General features: G+C 51.9%; 1 protein-coding gene across 1 annotated transcript; it reads right to left on the reverse strand.

Annotated features, from left to right (window-relative positions):
* Positions 1–5,893: 5,893 nt before the first annotated feature.
* Positions 5,894–13,287, reverse strand: RPL26L1 (ribosomal protein L26 like 1). Its single transcript, XM_062189639.1, has 4 exons — positions 13,210–13,287; positions 12,722–12,898; positions 6,905–7,045; positions 5,894–6,216 (listed from the first exon to the last, which is right to left on the reverse strand). Exons 2-4 carry the CDS (start codon positions 12,887–12,889, stop codon positions 6,088–6,090), a joined length of 438 nt encoding a protein of 145 aa, XP_062045623.1. The 5' UTR covers positions 12,890–12,898; positions 13,210–13,287; the 3' UTR covers positions 5,894–6,087.
* Positions 13,288–17,354: the final 4,067 nt, after the last annotated feature.

Below are 17,354 nucleotides of genomic sequence, written 5' to 3' on the forward strand. Positions count from 1 at the left end.
AGCAGAGTAGTGGTCGCTAGATAGATAGTGGAAGGTTGGGTAAGGAGTACCAAACACAGTTAGCCAGGGGTACTAAGTCACAGTGGGCAACTCTAGTTCACAATAACCCGTTACTCATTTTATGAAGAACCAGGAAGAGAGGAAATGAAGAGGAGATGGAAATGCCTATTACCCTGATTTGAACAGTGTGTATGTATTGAAATATCATGCTGAACCCTATAAATGCATACAATAGTGTAAATTAAAATTTAAAAATTTTAGTTCCATGTATGTATGGCATATACCACAGTTGGTTGGCCCATTCATTTACTGATAGACATTTGGGTGGCTCCCCTCTTTTGGCTAGCCTGAATTCTTTCCCATTTTTAAAATAAATGCAAATGTTTCCTTTTGAGTAGCCTCTACCCTTCCCATCATCTTCCAGGAAATCTCTTGAAGAAGCAGATGTCCCTGGCTCTTCAGACACTGGTTCTGTTAAATCTGTGTTTCATCCTCCATGGAATGAGGAAAGTTCTTAAGCTTGGTATATTTGTGGGCCAGTATTGACCAACAGCTCCCTCTATCAGCCAATTGGCCAAAAACATTTTATCACAGGTGTCTAAGGAAAACTATGGGTGAGGTCCACCCAAGGGGCCCACCCCATGTAGAAATGTTCTCTGCTCTCAAGGTGCTTAAAGTTGTTGAGAAATAAATCACTCTGGCCAGTGTAACCCAAAGGCACCTGGGGAGTCCCTGAGACTCTCCCAGCAAGTCTGGGGAGCCCCTCCATTCCAGGTAGTTTAATAAAAATTACAAGAGGCCCTTGTTTGGGACTAAGCACCAGCAGACCATGTTAAAAATCAGATGGAGTCACTCACACTGCCATTGTATGCTGCTAAGCCCAAACTCAACTTTTCATCTGCATGGCCAGGAAATCAGGATGAGGGGCCAGTGTTGCGCAGCAAGGTAAGCCATGGTCCATGACCCTAGGCATCCCGTATCAGAGCACCGGCCCAAGTCCCAGCTGTTCCACTTCCCATCCAGTTCCCTGCTAATGCATCTGGGAAAGCAGCTGAGCCCCAGCCATCCACGTGGGAGACCCAGATAGAGTCCCTGCTAATGCACCTGGGAAGGCAGTAGAAGATGGCACAGTGCTTAGGCCCCTCACCCACGTGGGAGACCTGGGTGGAGTTCCAGGCTGCTGGCTTCAGCCAGGGCCAGTGAGGAGTGAATCAGTAGATGGAGACTCTCTTTCTGTCTCTGCCTCTCTCTCTGTCTCTGGTTTAGTTATTTCTGATATTCTCTTCTACTTCATTTGTGCATATTTATATTGTAATTACAGTGTCCTAGCAATAAATCTACCTCATACAGCTGTTTAAATTTGGACTACCTGCATTCTCATGAGGACTTCTTCACAGATCAGACTTTCAATAAACACTCAATTGCAGATGCAGAGAATATTTCTGGAATGATACAAGAAACTAGGAGGAATGACTGCTCTGAAGGGAACTGAGTGAGGGTCAAGGTGACAAGGAATGACTTGTCATGCCGTACCTTCTGTGCCTTTCTATTTTGTTACCATATAATTGTGCATTGCTTTTTCTAGGATTTATTTTATTTATTTACAAGTCAGAATTACAGAAAGTGAGGAGAGAGAGGAGGGAGGAGAGAGAGAGAGGGAGAGAGAGAGAATCTTCCATGTGCTGGCTCACTCCCCAAATCACTGCACAGGCCTGGACTGGGACAGGAGGAAGACAGGAGTCAGGAGCTTCCTCCAAGTCTCCCACGTGGGTGCAGCAGCCCAAGTACCTGGGCCGTCCTCTACTGCTTTCCAAGGCTCATTAGCAGGGAGTTGGAACGGAGATTGAGCAGCCAGGACTCGAGCTGACACCCATATGGGATGCTGGCACTGCAGGCGGCGGCTTAACCTGCTGCGCCATAGCACTGGCCCCTCATGTATTGCTTAAAAAAAAAAAAAAAAACTAACTAAAAAGGACAATGAACAAAGGTCCAAGTCACATCAAATCTAGGTGTAGCAACAGCAAAGGATGGTGGACTTGGTTTGTAGAGTTTTTTTGTTTGTTTGTTTGTTTGTTTTTAAGATTTATTCGCTTATTTGAAAGGCAGAGCTACAGAGAGGCAGAGGCAGAGGGGGAGAGAGGTCTTCTAGCCACTGGTTCACTCCCCAAATGGTACAACAGCAGGAGCTGCCCCGATGTGAAACCAGGAGCCAGGAGCCTCTTCCCAGTCTCTCATGTGGGTGTAGGGGCCCAAGGACCTGGGCCATCCTACACTGCTCTCCCAAGCCACAGCATAGAGCTGGATGGGACGTGGAGCAGCCGGGACTTGAACTGGCACCCACATGGGATGCCGGCACTGCAGGCAGCGTGCTCACCCTTGTAGAGTTCTGTCTGGTTTCACCAAGACTCAATGAGTTCCCTCCCCAGCTCACATGGAAAGCTTGTGGCTGAATATCTCATTTCTGAGTGGCATATGAAAGCGGACATTCAAAAGCAGTTGTCTGAAGTTAAAATTTTGGAGTCGTCCCAAAATAGCACAAAACGACTCACTCAAGGGAATGGCTGCTTGCAGATGTGATGACAGGGTCAGTAGACAATTGCCAGATGCAGGCATCCCAGGGAACACACTGAGCCCCGAGCCCGAACCTTGACAGGCAAGCCTGCCTATCTAGCGCCCTGAGGTCCCCTCTTCCTGCCGCAGCCGAAACACATCTCTGCTGTCCTTCAGCCCGTCCCTGCATTCAGACATTTGCTGAACTCTTGAGAAAAACTTGGCCCACAGCTCCCTTGAATGAACTCACTGCCAATCTCCTCTAAAAGAAACAGCTAAAATGTCCTGAGCACTCTTATGCACAGTATCTCAAATAAGAAGTCTGACAACTCTGGTACTAGTCTTATCTCCCCAGAGAGGTGAAGCAAATTGTCCAACGTCACACAGCTAAGAAATGACAGAGCTGGGAATGGACTACATTTGAGGGGCCGGCACTGTGGCGTAGAGGGTTAAGCCGCTGCCTGCAGTGCCGGCATCCCATATGAATGCCGTCTAGAGCCCCGGATGCTCCACTTCTGATACAGCTCTGCTCTGGCCTGGGAAAGCAGCAGCAGATGGCCCAAGTCCTTGGGCCCCTGCACCCACGTGGGAGACCCAGAAGAAGCTCCTGGCTCCTGGCTTCAGATTGGCACAGCTCTGGCGTTATGGCCATCTGGGGAGTGAACCAGCAGATGGAAGACTCTCTCTGCCTCTCTGTAACTCTGCCTTTCAGTTATATAAATCTAAAACAAACTCCATTTGAGGCCAAGTTCCTGCTCTTAACATTTTTTTTTTTTTTTTGGACAGGCAGAGTTAGACAGTGAGAGAGAGACAGAGAGAAAGGTCTTCCTTTTTCAGTTGGTTCACCCCACAAGTGACCGCTATAGCTGGTGGGTTGTGGCCAGCACGCTGTGCCGATCCGAAGCCAGGAGCCAGGTGCTTCTCCTGGTCTCCCATGTGGGTACAGGGCCCAAGGACCTGGGACATCCTCCGCTGCACTCCCGGGCCACAGCAGAGAGCTGGACTGGAAGAGGAGCAACCAGGACAGAACCGGCGCCCCAACCGGAACTAGAACCTGGGTGCCGGCGCTGCAGGCAGAGGATTAGCCTGGTGAGCCGCTGCACCGGCTAACATGTATTATTCATTTGGCTCGGCATAGGCAATCAAGTATGATGTGGATGCCTGTGTTAGGGGGGACTACAGCTCATAAAATGTTACTATCACTTGTATGGAACTAGGTTGCTGAAAACAAGTATGATTCCACAATGATATCTAATGAGTGTAATGGCTGGCGCCTGGGGCTGACTAGATAGTATTGGAATATACAGTAGGAGCTCTAAGTGGAAGATAGTGTGAAATCTTTCATGCCACTTTTGGAGTCCTGAAACCCATGTCAGCTGAGAACAGACAAAAGTCAAATTCGAGGGGCTGGCACTGTGGCACAGCACATTAAGCCACTCCATATAATGCCGGCATCTCACATGAGCACCAGTTCAAGTCCTGGCTGCTCCAGCTCCCTGCTCATGTGTCTGGAAAAGCCGTGGGGCATCTTGGGCTTGGGCCCCTGCCATCCACGTGGGAGACCCACAGGGATTTCCAGGATCTTGGCTTGGCCTGGCAAAGCCCTGGCTGTTGTGGCCTTTTGGGGAGTGAACCAAGTTCTCTCTCCATATATATAAACCCAAGTCTCTGTCACTCACCCTCCCTTTCAAATAAATAAATTTTTAAAGTCAAATTAGAAACTACAAGCCACAGAACCTACTGGCTGACCTCATTATCCATCCAGCTCAGCATGCTAATAGCTTCATAGCTGCTGTGTGGCGGGCATCCACTGTTTCATGTGCTTTACATACATCCTAATCCAGTGTTCCACACCACGCTCACCTGGTCATTTCAATCACACAAGGCCATGTGGGGAATGCACAGGCACCACCTCTCTCTGCATCACAGGCTCTAGGCAAGAGGTGGGGACTTAACATTAGCAGGCAACCAAGGGACTCAAGGCCAAGCATGTCTAGTTTCTTAGATAGGGAAGAGGATCACAAAAAGGACCTCCTAAGGCAGGTGTTTGGCATAGCAGTTGGGATATCTGTATCTCACACTGGAGTGCCTGGGTTTGTGTCCTGGCTCAGCTCCCGATCCCAGCTTCCTGCTAATGTGCACCCCAGGAGGGCAGCAGAAAATGGCTCAAGTCATTGGGTCTCTGCCACCCACAGGGGAGACCCAGGTTGAGTTCCTTTTTTTTTTTTTTTTTTTTTTTTAAAAGACTTATTTATGTATTCGAAAGTCAGAGTTACACAGAGAAAGGAGAGGCAGAGAGAGAGAGGTCTTCCATCTGCTGGTTCACTCCCCAATTGGCTGCAACAGCCAGAGTTGCACCTATCCAAAGCCAGGAACCAGGAGCTTCTTCTGGGTCTCCCACACAGGTGCAAGGGTCCAAGGACTTGGGCCATCTTCTACTGCTTTCCCAGGCCATAGCAGAGAGCTGGATCAGAAGTGGAACAGCCGGGTCTTGAACCAGCACCCATAGGAGATGCGGGCATTTCAGGGCAGGGTGTTAACCTGCTGCGCTACAGTGCTGGCCCCCAGGCTGAGTTCCTGACTCCTGTCTTTACCTGGGCTCAGCTGCAGCTCTGGTGGGTATTTGTGAGAAACGTCTCTGTCTACCTTTCAAATAAAATTTGTAAACAAATAATTTTTTAAAACATGACCTCCCAAGTGAACCAGTGGTTGGAAGACCTCTCTCTCTCTGCCTCTGTTCTCTCTGTGTTAACTCTTTCAAATAAATAAATAAATCTTGAAAAAAAAAAAAAAAATGACCTCCCAAGTATTTGAATACACATGTCCGCCTCCAGGGCCAGGACACAATCACTCTGCACACCCTTAACTCAAAACCAGAGAATGCATCTTGAGTCTTCGGATTCCACTGATTTCTTTTGTGAAAACTCACAACCTCATTTTCTTAATCAGTCAAAATGGGAAATAACACATCAAAGAAGCTGTTACTGCAGTGCACTAGAAGGTTCTGTGATGCATTTGAATTAATACATTTTTCATAGGGGCAAGGGAGGGTTTGGATGTGACTGAGACTAAACCTTGAGGAGTGGAAATTAAACCTGAGGTTTAAAACTCAAGACATCAACAGGAGCCAGGCGAGTAAAGTCCACAAGCAAGGCAGGAGAAAACCTCTCAGCTCCATGCACTTGATGCTGTATAGCTAGAGAAAGAGGTGATTCTCTGTGGCATCTCCCACATTTTAAATGTTGGCAGTTAAAAGAAACTTTAGCTGCTCTATGGGTTAAACATATGATAGACCAAAACAGGGAAATTGATAAGATGGATTTTACAAGCAATGCAAATACCATTTGGAATTAAGAAACATTTCCAATTTTTATTCACAAAGTTATTAACCAAAATTGAAAAAGTAGATTCACAAAGTCCCAGATCATTAACAAAACGGCAGGGAAACAACCCATTCCAGAGACATCTGAAGTTCCAAAGAGACATACACAAGGCTAGAAATCTGCAGTTCAACTGTGGCTGTACAGAAGGTTTTGTTCACTCCTGCATTTTCTCAATGAGTTCTTCCTTGTATTTGCCTTTCTCTTTTCCAACCTGTCGAGACTTGGCTTTGCGTTCAAGAATTTTTTTCCGGTCTTTGTCCAGTTTGAGCCTGGTGATAACCACCTGTTAGGAGTGAGGACACAAACAGCTCTTAAAGCGAAGAGGACCTAGCACCACAACCAACCTCTGCAGTACTGCTCCCCCTGACAACAGCAGCTCCAGGTCCTTCTGCTCCCCAACCTCCTACCCCCTCATGCTGAGGACCACAGGAGACCATTCAGATGCTCAGTGATGTGAAATGTCACTTAGGTTGGGAAAATTCGTTCATTAGCCCCTGGCTGGCAAGATGCATTGTGTAAAAGTGCATACCCATTACCATAGCTACCAGGCAATATGGAGGTAAGAAACCAATCATTCTGCATTAAGGATTTGAAACTCTGAAAGAAAAAGCCCCTACCATACAATATAAAATAGGAACGGAAAGGCAGAATAGCATATTCCACCAGGGAGGGGGCTGTGAGGGCCCCAGGAACAGATGTTCTCCCTCCCCACTCTGGACATCAGCTACTAGGAAGTGAGGCTTCGAATGCCTGGAGCCCTTGTTCCACCAACTTGAAGACGGAGTCGTGGCGGAGGATAAGTAGCAAGACAGACAAGAGAATCCGGATCATGGATATTTCTAAGCCACTATATCAACCACACCCGCCTGGCCTCCGTGTCAAGTCCTTACCTTGGCCACCGGGTACCAACATCACTGACTCTGGCAGCAACACTACACTGCCTGTTCCCACCACTCGGTCAGGGCTCGTACCTTGCTCGGGTGAATGCCCACGTGGACGGTTGTGCCGTTTGCCTTCTCACGCTGCACCCGCTCGATGTAGATGACGTATTTCTTTCTGTACACCTGCACTACCTTGCCGATCTGCTGACCTTTGTAGTGTCCTCGGACCACCTAAGACAAAGTACAAGAACGTTTCCCCTCCAATTTCCAGTGCATGAACCTCTTAATGAGGAACTTAATTATAAACACACAGGCTAGAATACAAAACAGATGAATCCTGGTCAAAAGCAGCGTTTTTTTTTTTTTTTTTTTTTTTTTTTTTTGACAGGCAGAGTGAACAGTGAGAGAGAGAGAGACAGAGAGAAAGGTCTTCCTTTGCCGTTGGTTCACCCCCCAATGGCCGATGCGGCCAGCATGCTACGGCCGGCGCACCACGCTGATCTGAAGCCAGGAGCCAGGTGCTTCCTCCTGGTCTCCCATGCTGGTGCAAAGCCCAAGCACCTGGGCCATCCTCCACTGCACTCCTGGGCCATAGCAGAGAGCTGGACAAGAAGAGGAACAACTGGGACTAGAACCCGGTGTGCCGGCACCGCAGGTGGAGGATTAGCCTATTGAGCTACGGTGGCGCCGGCAAAAGCAGCTATTTTTGTGCTATAAATCTGCTTTGTGTTATGCTAGGTTGGATGAAATTCTTCACCTGAGTGTTTTTCTTCTTTTATTGGAAGAAAAAATTCTTAGGTGTGTTGCAGCACAGGGGGTTAAGCTGCCTCTACCAAATCTCATAAGATAGGGCTGGTTCAAGTCCTGGCTGTTCCATTTCTGATCCAGCTTCCTGCTAATGCACCTGGGAAAGCAGTAGAAGACGGCCCAAGTGCTTGGACCACTGCACCCACATGGGAGACCTGGATGCAGTTCTTGGCTCTTGGCTTCAGCCCCAACCATCGTGGCCATTTGAGGAGTGAACCAACAGATGGACGCCTCTGCCTCTGTCACTGTTGCCTTTCAAATAAATTAAATCTTAAAAAGAAAAATTCCTTTTTACTAGGATAGTCACCATAGAACTAGTTCCAAAAGTAAGAATTATATATAATTATTCTCAAGATCTGAATGGAGAAAACTGGCCCAAAAATTATACTGAGATTGTCATGCAACCATTTAAAATTCACGTTTTAAGAAACTATTTCATGACCTATGTCCAGGATATAGCTCAAGAGAAAAAGAGAATACAGAGCTATAGAGAATACTCTGATGTGTGTATGTCCCATTTGATCCATACACAGAGCTACCTCAGTATCTGCAGGGGACTGGTCCCAGGATCCCCTCAGGTACCAAAATTCAAGAATACACATCTCTCTCTCTCTCTTTTTTTTTATTATTATTTTTGACAGGCAGAGTGGACAGTGAGAGAGAGAGACAGAGAGAAAAGTCTTCCTTTGCCGTTGGTTTACCCTCCAATGGCTGCCGCGGCCGGTGCGCTGCGGCTGGCGCACCGCGCTGATCCCAAGGCAGGAGCTGGGTGCTTCTCCTGGTCTCCCATGGGGTGCAGGGCCCAAGCACTTGGGCCATCCTTCACTGCACTCCTGGGCCACAGCAGAGAGCTGGCCTGAAAGAGGGGCAACCAGGACAGAATCTGGCGCCCCGACCGGGACTAGAACCTGGTGTGCCGGCGCCGCAAGGCGGAGGATTAGCCTGTTGAGCCATGGCGCCGGCCAAGAATACACATCTCTTAAGCACGGTGCAGTATTTGCCTATAACCTATGCACATCCTCATTCATAAAAATTTTTATTTGCTTTTTCATTTTATTCATGAGGCAGAGAGAAAGAGGCATAGGTATATTCCATGCCCAAACGCTTGCAACGGCCAGGGCTGGGACAGGCAGAAGTCAGGAGCCTGGAACTCCATCCAGGTCTCCCACATGGCCGGCAGGAGCCAAGTACTTGGGCCATCTGCTGCCTCCCAGGGCACACATCAGCAGGAAACTGAAGTTGGAAGAGGAGCTGGGACATGAACCAGGCACTCAGATATGGGATGCGAGTGTCCCACACAGCGTCACACTGCTGCAAACACCCTACCCTTCCCCTGTACTTTAAACCATCCCTAGATGACTTAAAACTCCCTATGCATCATAAATGCCATGTAAACAGTCATTATACTGTACTACTTAGGGAGCAATGGCAAGAAGAAAAAAAGCCTGTACATATTCAGTATGGACACAATCCCCCACTGAGTGTTTCCGATCCCTGGTTGATTAAATCTATCACACACAGAATCTGTAGCTATGGAAACCAAGTGTGCATGGCATAAAGCACAGCAGGATGTAAGAATGCCCACCATTAGGCAGGAAGGAGTATAGAAGGCTATTTTTAGAACTTACATTCTTGGCCAGTGCCACGGCTCACTAGGCTAATCCTCCGCCTGCGGCGCCGGCACACAGGGTTCTAGTCCCGGTTGCCCCTCTTCCAGGCCAGCTCTCTGCTGTGGCCCGGGAGTGCAGTGGAGGATGGCCCAAGTGCTTGGGCCCTGCACCCCATGGGAGACCAGGATAAGCACCTGGCTCCTGCCATCGGATCAGCGCGGTGCTCTGGCCGCAGCGCGCCTACCGCGGCGGCCATTGGAGGGTGAACCAACGGCAAAAGGAAGACCTTTCTCTCTGTCTCTCTCTCACTGTCCACTCTGCCTGTCCAAAAAATAAATAAATAAATAAAAGAACTTCCATTCTGCCATATGTCAAGATTTCTACAATACAAATATTTCAGAATCAGGAAAAAAAATTAAAAATCCAAATGACACTGACTTGTGAGCATAGGGGAAATATCAAGTACAAAGAACTAGAGACTCTAATGGCACCGAAATTGCTCAGCTTACTTTCCAAGATGATTTTCTTGAAAAAAGCACAGCCAACCTCACTGAAAAATCCAGCAGCATCTCCATGACCTGAGATTCTCAGGACACACTGAGACTCATCTGTGAAAACCCCGTTAGCTACCACCAAGACTGATGTGCTACTGTGGTGCAGCAGGTGAAGTTGCTGCCTGCAGTGCCAGCATATGGCTGCTGGTTTGAGTCCCAGCTGCTCCACTTCCAAATCCAGCTCCCTGCTAATGTGCCTTGGAAGCAGTGGAGAATGGCCCAAGTGCTTGGACTCCTGTACCCATGTCAGAGACCGGGATGAAGCTCCAGCTTCATTCAGCCTGTCCCAGCCCTGGGAGTTGCAGCCATTTTGGGGGTGAACCGGTGGATGGATGACCTCTTTCTCTGCCTCTCTGTAACACTGCCTCTGAGTCTGGCTGGATGAAAACGCTTTTCCCAGAGGCACACCACGTAGAAGAAACAGATTTTAGGAGAAAGCAGTTCAGCACATTCTGAATTTGAAGCATCAGGGAACATTCTCATGAATTCCACACACAGCTGGAAGGCAAACTGAGCCAGCAACAGAGATGTGGGAGTTACCCACAGAGCGGCAAGTCGAAGCCTCTCTTTGTTCAGGGAGCTGGGAGTTTTTTTGGAGAGGGCAGAAGGTACAACTATGAGAAAAGCCAACGCTTTTGGGAAGAGCCTGAGACACGGACACGAGCAAACAGAACGGGAAACCATGCGGTGTGGTATGTTCCTGTAGCCAAGAGAAAACAGTCAGATGCTGGGGAATCGTCAGGAACAGAAGCACTTAACGGCTCTGACAGCAAGGTGGTCGTGGTGGGAGCGCGTTCAGTGGAGTGTGGGGAGGAAGGCATTTCCAGTAGGAGGATGAGGAAGCCAGCCCCAAGGAGTGCGGCTCTGAGGACGTGTCTGAGGGGACACACAGTTCCAGGGAGTTTTTTTATTTTTTGAGAAGAGAAAACATGACTGTGTCTCAGTGCTGACGGGAAAGAACAGAGGGTAAAACAAGCCGTGGAGAAAGGGGTAACAGACAGGAGGAGGAGCCTGGAGGGCCCCAGCACACAGCTGCAGGTGTGGGCCAGGTTGCAGACAGAAATGGAGCGATCTTTCACTGTAACAGCAGAGACCAGAGAGCAGAGGCGTGGCCCTGCAGGAGAGCTGGTGGAAACGGAGCCGTTCAGAAGGTTCCTGGCTGGCAGCCTCAGCTTCCTCTGTGCAACAGCAAACTCATCAGCCACTCAGAGACAGAGGAAAGACCCTGAGAGAAAAGAGGCCGCTTTCACAACCCAGCGCGGGCTACTTTCTAGCCTTGGAGGAGAAGTGTGACCTTCGGAGTCGGCGGCGGCAGTGAGGATCAGGAACACTCAGGGAGGACAAGCTTGAGACGTCTATGGGATACCTACAGCCAGCAGGCAGGGAGATCTGTGCATCTGTGCTCAGACATGACTCCGGCTGGGATCCAAAAGAGGGAGCTGTTAGCATAGAGAGGACACTAAAGATTCTGAGAAGAGATATTACGTATCACTGTTTGTAGCCGGGCAGAGAATTCAGAGTAAGAGGAGGTGCTAGACCAGGCCCAGGCTGGGAGCAACTCCAGGATGCAGGGATCAGAGAGATGAGAAATGCCAGCCAAAAGCTGGTGGCAAACCGCAGGCCCCAAGTGTCAGAGAAACAGAGAGAGAGGACTTCAAGTAAGGGAGTGCCGCCCACGCCAAACACTGCCCATGGAGCCAGGCACAGAGTGGCCACTGGCCATCTCAGCCAGAGCCGTTTCTATCATGTTGTGGGCACGAGCCAGGAGAGTGTCCGAGGGAGCAGGAGGTGCAGTACAGACAGTTCTTCCCCGGCTCTTCACGGGCAACACAAAGCAGTAGCTGAAGGAAACGTAGGGCCGGGGAAGAGAATCTCATTTTTCCTGTTCCCTGGCAAAACAAAAGAATCTGACAACAGCTCGGATTTCTCTGGCAGAGGGCTGGAGGCACAAGCCTGTCTCCGTAAGTGAGGCAACAACTCCCCACGTTCTCAGCAGCGGCCCACTTCCCTTACTGAGCTTGTCTGCCTAGCCCCAGCAGTCAGCTGCAGGTCCCCCCTTCTAGAACGTGTCTGCTGGGAAGGAGAGACAAGAGCACCGACTACTGCTCATACCCCTGCTTTCCCTTCCTCCACTGCCGTATGCTAGTGTGCTCCAGGGTCTTCCTCTAACACATCCCTCAGCCTTCAGAGTCCACTGCCTCAGACATACCCCAAGCCCCACTAACCTCAGCCGGGAGTTCACCGTACCCCCCGGGGGGACGTCTGACTATCTGGAGTCACAGTTGTGAAGAGGGGGATTGCAAGTGGGGACCGGCCAGCGATGCTGCCCCAGGACAGCTCTCCCACACCAGTGATCTGGGCTCAGAGGCCAACCGTGCTGAGGTCAAGAAACCCACTCTAAAACGCGATCCCTCGTCAACCTTGTTCACCGCTAGCTTCCAGAACAACATCAGGTCAGCACACAAAAATAGCCCGTTGAGGCCCATTCACTCTCCTCTGTCACTTCCTGCTCCCACTCAGGGTCCGTGCCAGTCACAGGCAACAGAGGGCTTTTTTTCCCCAAACTTCCCAAATGTTTGCACCTCTGCCGTGCTCCTGTGCCCCCTGCTAAATCCAGCACCATCCTCCGCTCCCCCAAAATGCCTGTCACTTCCGGTGAGCTCACAGCAGCACTTTCGGGCTGCAAAGCCTAGCTCGACCAGCCACCCTGAGCATCCCTGGCAAACCAGCAGCCCTGGGGCCCGATCAAAGGGCCGACAGCACCCCATCTTGTTCTGATTATCGAGAGGCCCGGTGGCTGTGGGCCCCGCCTTTGCCCTAGCGCCATCCGCAGCGTCACACAGCTCGCCCCGGGCAGGACAGGCTGCAGCCCCCTCCCACGGCGGGCACACACCACGCCCTCGTGCCCAGGCGCCCCGCAGCCGGGGAACACGCACCTGGACCTCGTCGTCCTTGCGGATGGGCATGGAGCGGACGTTGTACTTCTGCCGCAGCTCCTTGGACAGCGGGGACGACATGATCTTCCTGCGCACGTGCGACGGCGCGTTGAAGTGGCGTTTGCGGTTCTTGCTGCGGTCCGAGGTCACGAAGGGGTTGAACTTCATGGTGACGGTCTGCGGAGGGCGGCGACAAGGGGAGCGAGGGCGCGCGGGGGGCTTCGGCGGCCCCTTCCCCATCCGAGACGCCCCTCCTGGTCCCCGCCCAAGTGCTCTAGGGGCAGACGCGGGCACGGAGGAAGCGGACGGAGGGCGCAGAGTGGGGGTGCGCGTGGTCTGGGCGTTACATAGGAAGACGTGCGTGGGGGCGCATGCCTGACCAAAGGGGTCGCGGGGAGCGGCTGAGGGAGGGACGCTTTGGGCTGGGAGAATGCTTAGCTGAGGGTCACGCGGAGAGAAGGGGCTGCATAGAAAACACTTCTACTCACCTCCTTGGTGCTGAACACGCTCAGGATGTGCGCGCGCAGTACCGGAAGTAGGGCCCCCTGGCCGCGCAGGCGCAGAAAGATACCGAGAAGCACCCTTCCCGTAGGAAGCAAGCAGACGGGCGCCCCCTGCGGCCCGGGGTGGGATTGCAGTACCTCGTTCCCGGGGGCGGGTGAGAGAGCCCGGCGCGGCCTCAAGCCGGGAACCCCAAGAGGTGGCGCCTCTGGAGACAAAAGCCTGTTTTTCTAGGGTCCGCGATGGGGACTCACGGGTGTTCCTTTAACAGGCACGCCGTCGGGAGTTCGTCACCTGCCCCATACTCTAGGCCCCTGCAGCCTTCGGACTGGCGTCTTCGGCAACAGATTTAAAATGCAGACTTTCGGGCCCCATCACAAGTCGTGCAGAACCAGACAGTGGTGGGTCTGGGTCACTCTTCCCTCCACGGAGGATTTTGTGGTGCACCAGAATTCGAGGATCGCTGTGCACCAAACACTGGACTTCGCAAAAACTCCCTTGTGTTTGCTGGTTTCTCCCTGTTGCGAAGGGCAGGGGCCACCCAGGCCGGCCTCAGGAGAACGGCTCCACGTGTTCTCCTCTGTAAATGGCGGCGGGCCCAGGAGGCGCCACGAGGCTACACGAGCTCATCCATGCCGCGTGGGCACAGCCGAGCCTGGCACGCGGCGCTCAGCCCCAGTCAGACGTCAGAGGCCCCCTCGGGCTACCTTTATCATCAATTCCTGTTAGTTCTCTGTGTCTGATGCCCACACGTGCACTCTGCCGCGCGGCTGGAGATCACGCGTGACACCTCTACGGTAGTTGCGGGAGCGACCACCAAGGCGGGTGTGCTGGCGCAACAGGTGAGCCAGAAGCCCGCGCCCCAGGACGCCGTGCTGCTTACTCCCTGCTGATGGCCTGGGAAGGCAGCGGAGGACGGCCCCAAGTCGTCGGATCCCTGCGCCCACGGGGGAGACCCGCATGGAGCCCCCGCCCGGCCCGGCCCTGGCTGTTGTGGCCATCTGGGGAGTGACCCAGTGCGGGGAAGATCTCTGCCTCGCGCCTCGCCCTCTCCCTGTGTCAAATCAATCAACCAGTCAGCCTTTTTCTACCCAAAGGACCAACTCGGGTGCAGGGGCTCCACTCCAGACTGCTCCGCCGGGCTTGCGGCCGCCGCTCCGCCCCTCTCCCCCTGGCTGCACCTGCTGCGACCGCGCCGCGCGCGTCTCCGCGTCCTGCCGCCCACCTCCCGGCCTGCACGAGACTGCGGGCGCCACCTGGCGGCTGGACAGGCTGAGACACCTGTGAGGCCTGGGTCTGCAAAGTCTGCGGCCCTGGCGAGCCTGCACGCGTGGACCACCACACAGGAGGTCCCCTTCCTGGGCACCGCAAAGGCCGGGAGAGAGGGAAGGGCTCTGGGCCTCCAGAGGGCTTATTCTGTGCAAGGTCTTATTCGCTCATTACCGCTAACCCTCCCATTCATTCACTCATTGGTCCTGGATCTATTGGACACCTGCCTTGTGCCAGACGCTGCACATGAGTTGATGGAAGGGGACCCTGGAATTCAGAGAGGGTGATGTCTTGCCCCACATCCCTCAGCCACACTCCCAGTTTGTTACTGGTGGTGAAATGGTTAAACGCCAGTATGTACTGGTAGGCAGGATCACCCAAGGCATCAGTGTGGATCCCAGCACCATCTGGATTCTACTTCAGGTTTTGCCCTAGATCCTCTGCAGCCAGCCTTGGAGACCTCTAGAGGATGGCCACTCCTGAGCTGTTTGCCTGCCGTTACAGTAGTTGAGGCAACAGCAACCGCAATGCCACCCAGTGTGCGTGCCCTGATCCAGGAGTAGGGAGGATACTGGGGCCGCGGGGGGATGGGGGGGCTGTGATGAGGAAGGAAGTCACTTACCTTTAACAGTGCAGGGGCGGATGCGGGCATGACCAAGGGCACACAAAAGGAGGCCGAGGTCCGCCCCAGGGCAGCTCTTACAGAGCATGTGCACTCCCTGCGGGCGCCGCCTCTCACTGGCTCCTTCTCCGTTCATGTATTATTTACTAACTCACTTGCACACGCTTTTTTTCTTTTTTAAAAGATTTATTTTTATTCATTTGAAAGAGTTACAGAGAGAGGTAGGTCTTCCATCTGATGGTTCACTCCTCAAATGGCCACAATGGCCGGAGCTGGGCAAGGCTGAAGCCAGGAGCCAGGAGCTTCTTTCGGGTCTCTCATGTTGAATGCAGGGGCCCAAGGACTTGGGCCATCTTCTGTTGCTTTCCCAGGCCATTAGCTGGGAGCTGGACAGGAAGTGGAGCAGCAAGGGGAGCTCATATGGGATGCTGGTGCCACAGGCACTATGCCACAGCACACGCCCCATGTGTCTGCAGAATCCTTAAGGACCCTCTGGTAGCTTTGGGATCCGCATGGAGGAAAGGCCTGTACTTCCGGGGAAGAAAAGTCCTTGTCAAGGTCCCTGCGGGTGCCTAAAGGTCAACCAATGAGATCAGACCCGCCTCAATCTTTAACCCCCATGCCCTGAATCTATAAAAGGAGCCCTCCCAATCTCTGACGCGCGACTTCCCTGGCCCCTGCTCTGTTGCTCTGTTGGGACCACGGAACCTCACCTGGGAGCGGAATCCTAATAAAAGCTTGTGAATTAACTGATTCGTCTGCCTGGGAAGATTTGTTACGCACCAGACACCTTGCACCCTCCTCTGCCCCAAGTCTGCCTGTTTTTTTGTTTGTTTGTTTGTTTTTGTTTTTTAAAGATTATTTATTTATTTGAGAGGCAGAGTCAGAAAGAGAGGGGGAGACAAAGGGAGAAGTATTCCATCCTATGGTTTCCAAATGGCCACAATGGCTGATGCTGGGCCAACATGAAGCCAGGAGCTTCTTCTGGGTCTCCCACATGCGTGCAGGGGCCCAAGGACTTGGACCATCTTCTGCTGCTTTCCCAGGCCATCAGCAGGGGAGCTGGATCAAAAGTGGAGCAGCTGGGACTTGAACTGGTGCTCATATAGGATGTCTATGCTGCAGGCAGAGGCTTAACCTACTATGCCACAGTGCCGGCCCCCTGCCCCAAGTCTTTCCTAGAAGTCTTGTTCACATCTAACTCTGTGGCAGTGTGAGGAGGTGATGTCACCTTTTTCAAGTCTCTCCAAAGCATCTATCTTCATTTCTCAATATATCTCCCTGGGCTAACCCATGCCGCCGTCTGTTCCTGGATTACCGAGTCTGTCTCCTGGAGCTAATGAACCTAGTTCATGAACTAAGAATTCACTGAATCACACCATGAGGGTAGAAGCAAAACTCGTACAAACCGGTTTGGGAACACAATGAATGACTGGCACGCATTCTGCTCTGCTGTCACAGAAACTCAAGTGTGGGACAGCATGTAGAGACAGCATGAGCCTGGCCTTTGCGGCCCTGGAGTGAACCAGCGATCAAAGACCTGTCTCTGTCTCTCCCTCTCTCTGTAACTCTGACTTCAAATAATTTTTTTTTAAGGTGCCAGGGTTGAGTAGCAGGTAGAAGCTGCCGCCTTGACTGGCATCCCATATGGGCACCGGTTCAAGTCTCTGCTGCTCCACTTCCTATCCAGCTCCCTGCTAATTCACCTGGGAAAGCAGCAGAAGACGGCCCAAGTGCTTGGGCCCCTGCACCCATGTGGGAGACCCAGATTAAGCTCCTGACTTCAGCCTGGCCCAGCACCAGCTGTTGCAGCCATTTGGGGAGTGAACCAACAGACGGAAGCGCGTTTTCTCTCTCTGCCTTTCAAATAAATAATCTTTTTAAAAAAGAGAATGGGGACAGCCATTAGCCGGTAAAGAATTCCTCCCTGATTCCCTCCCAGTCTTTTTTTTTTTTTTTTAAGAAATTTATTTATCTATTTGAAGGGCGGAGTTACAGAAAGGCATAGGCATAGGCATAGGCATAGGCAGAGAGAGAGAGAGAGAGAGAGGGGTCTTCCATCTGCTGGTTCACTCCCCAAGTGGCTGCAACGGCTGGAGCTGGGCCAAGCTGAAGCCAGGGGCCAGGAGCTCCTTTTGGGTCTCACACGTGGGTGCAGGGGCCCAAGGACTTGGGCCATCTCCTACTGCTTTCCCAGGCCATAGCAGAGAGCTGGATCGGAAGTGGAGAAGCTGTGTCTGG

Source organism: Lepus europaeus, chromosome 4 (assembly GCF_033115175.1).
Source record: "Lepus europaeus isolate LE1 chromosome 4, mLepTim1.pri, whole genome shotgun sequence".
Taxonomy (NCBI): domain Eukaryota; kingdom Metazoa; phylum Chordata; class Mammalia; order Lagomorpha; family Leporidae; genus Lepus; species Lepus europaeus.

Excerpts from the sequence above, each read along its gene's own strand:
- RPL26L1 (XM_062189639.1), bottom strand. The coding sequence starts at position 12,889 with ATGAAGTTCAACCCCTTCGTGACCTCGGACCGCAGCAAGAACCGCAAA. Across the intron at positions 7,046-12,721 it reads GCAAGGACGACGAGGTCCAG|GTGGTCCGAGGACACTACAA; the intron begins GTGCGTGTTCCC and ends ACTTTGTCTTAG. Across the intron at positions 6,217-6,904 it reads TGGGCATTCACCCGAGCAAG|GTGGTTATCACCAGGCTCAA; the intron begins GTACGAGCCCTG and ends CACTCCTAACAG.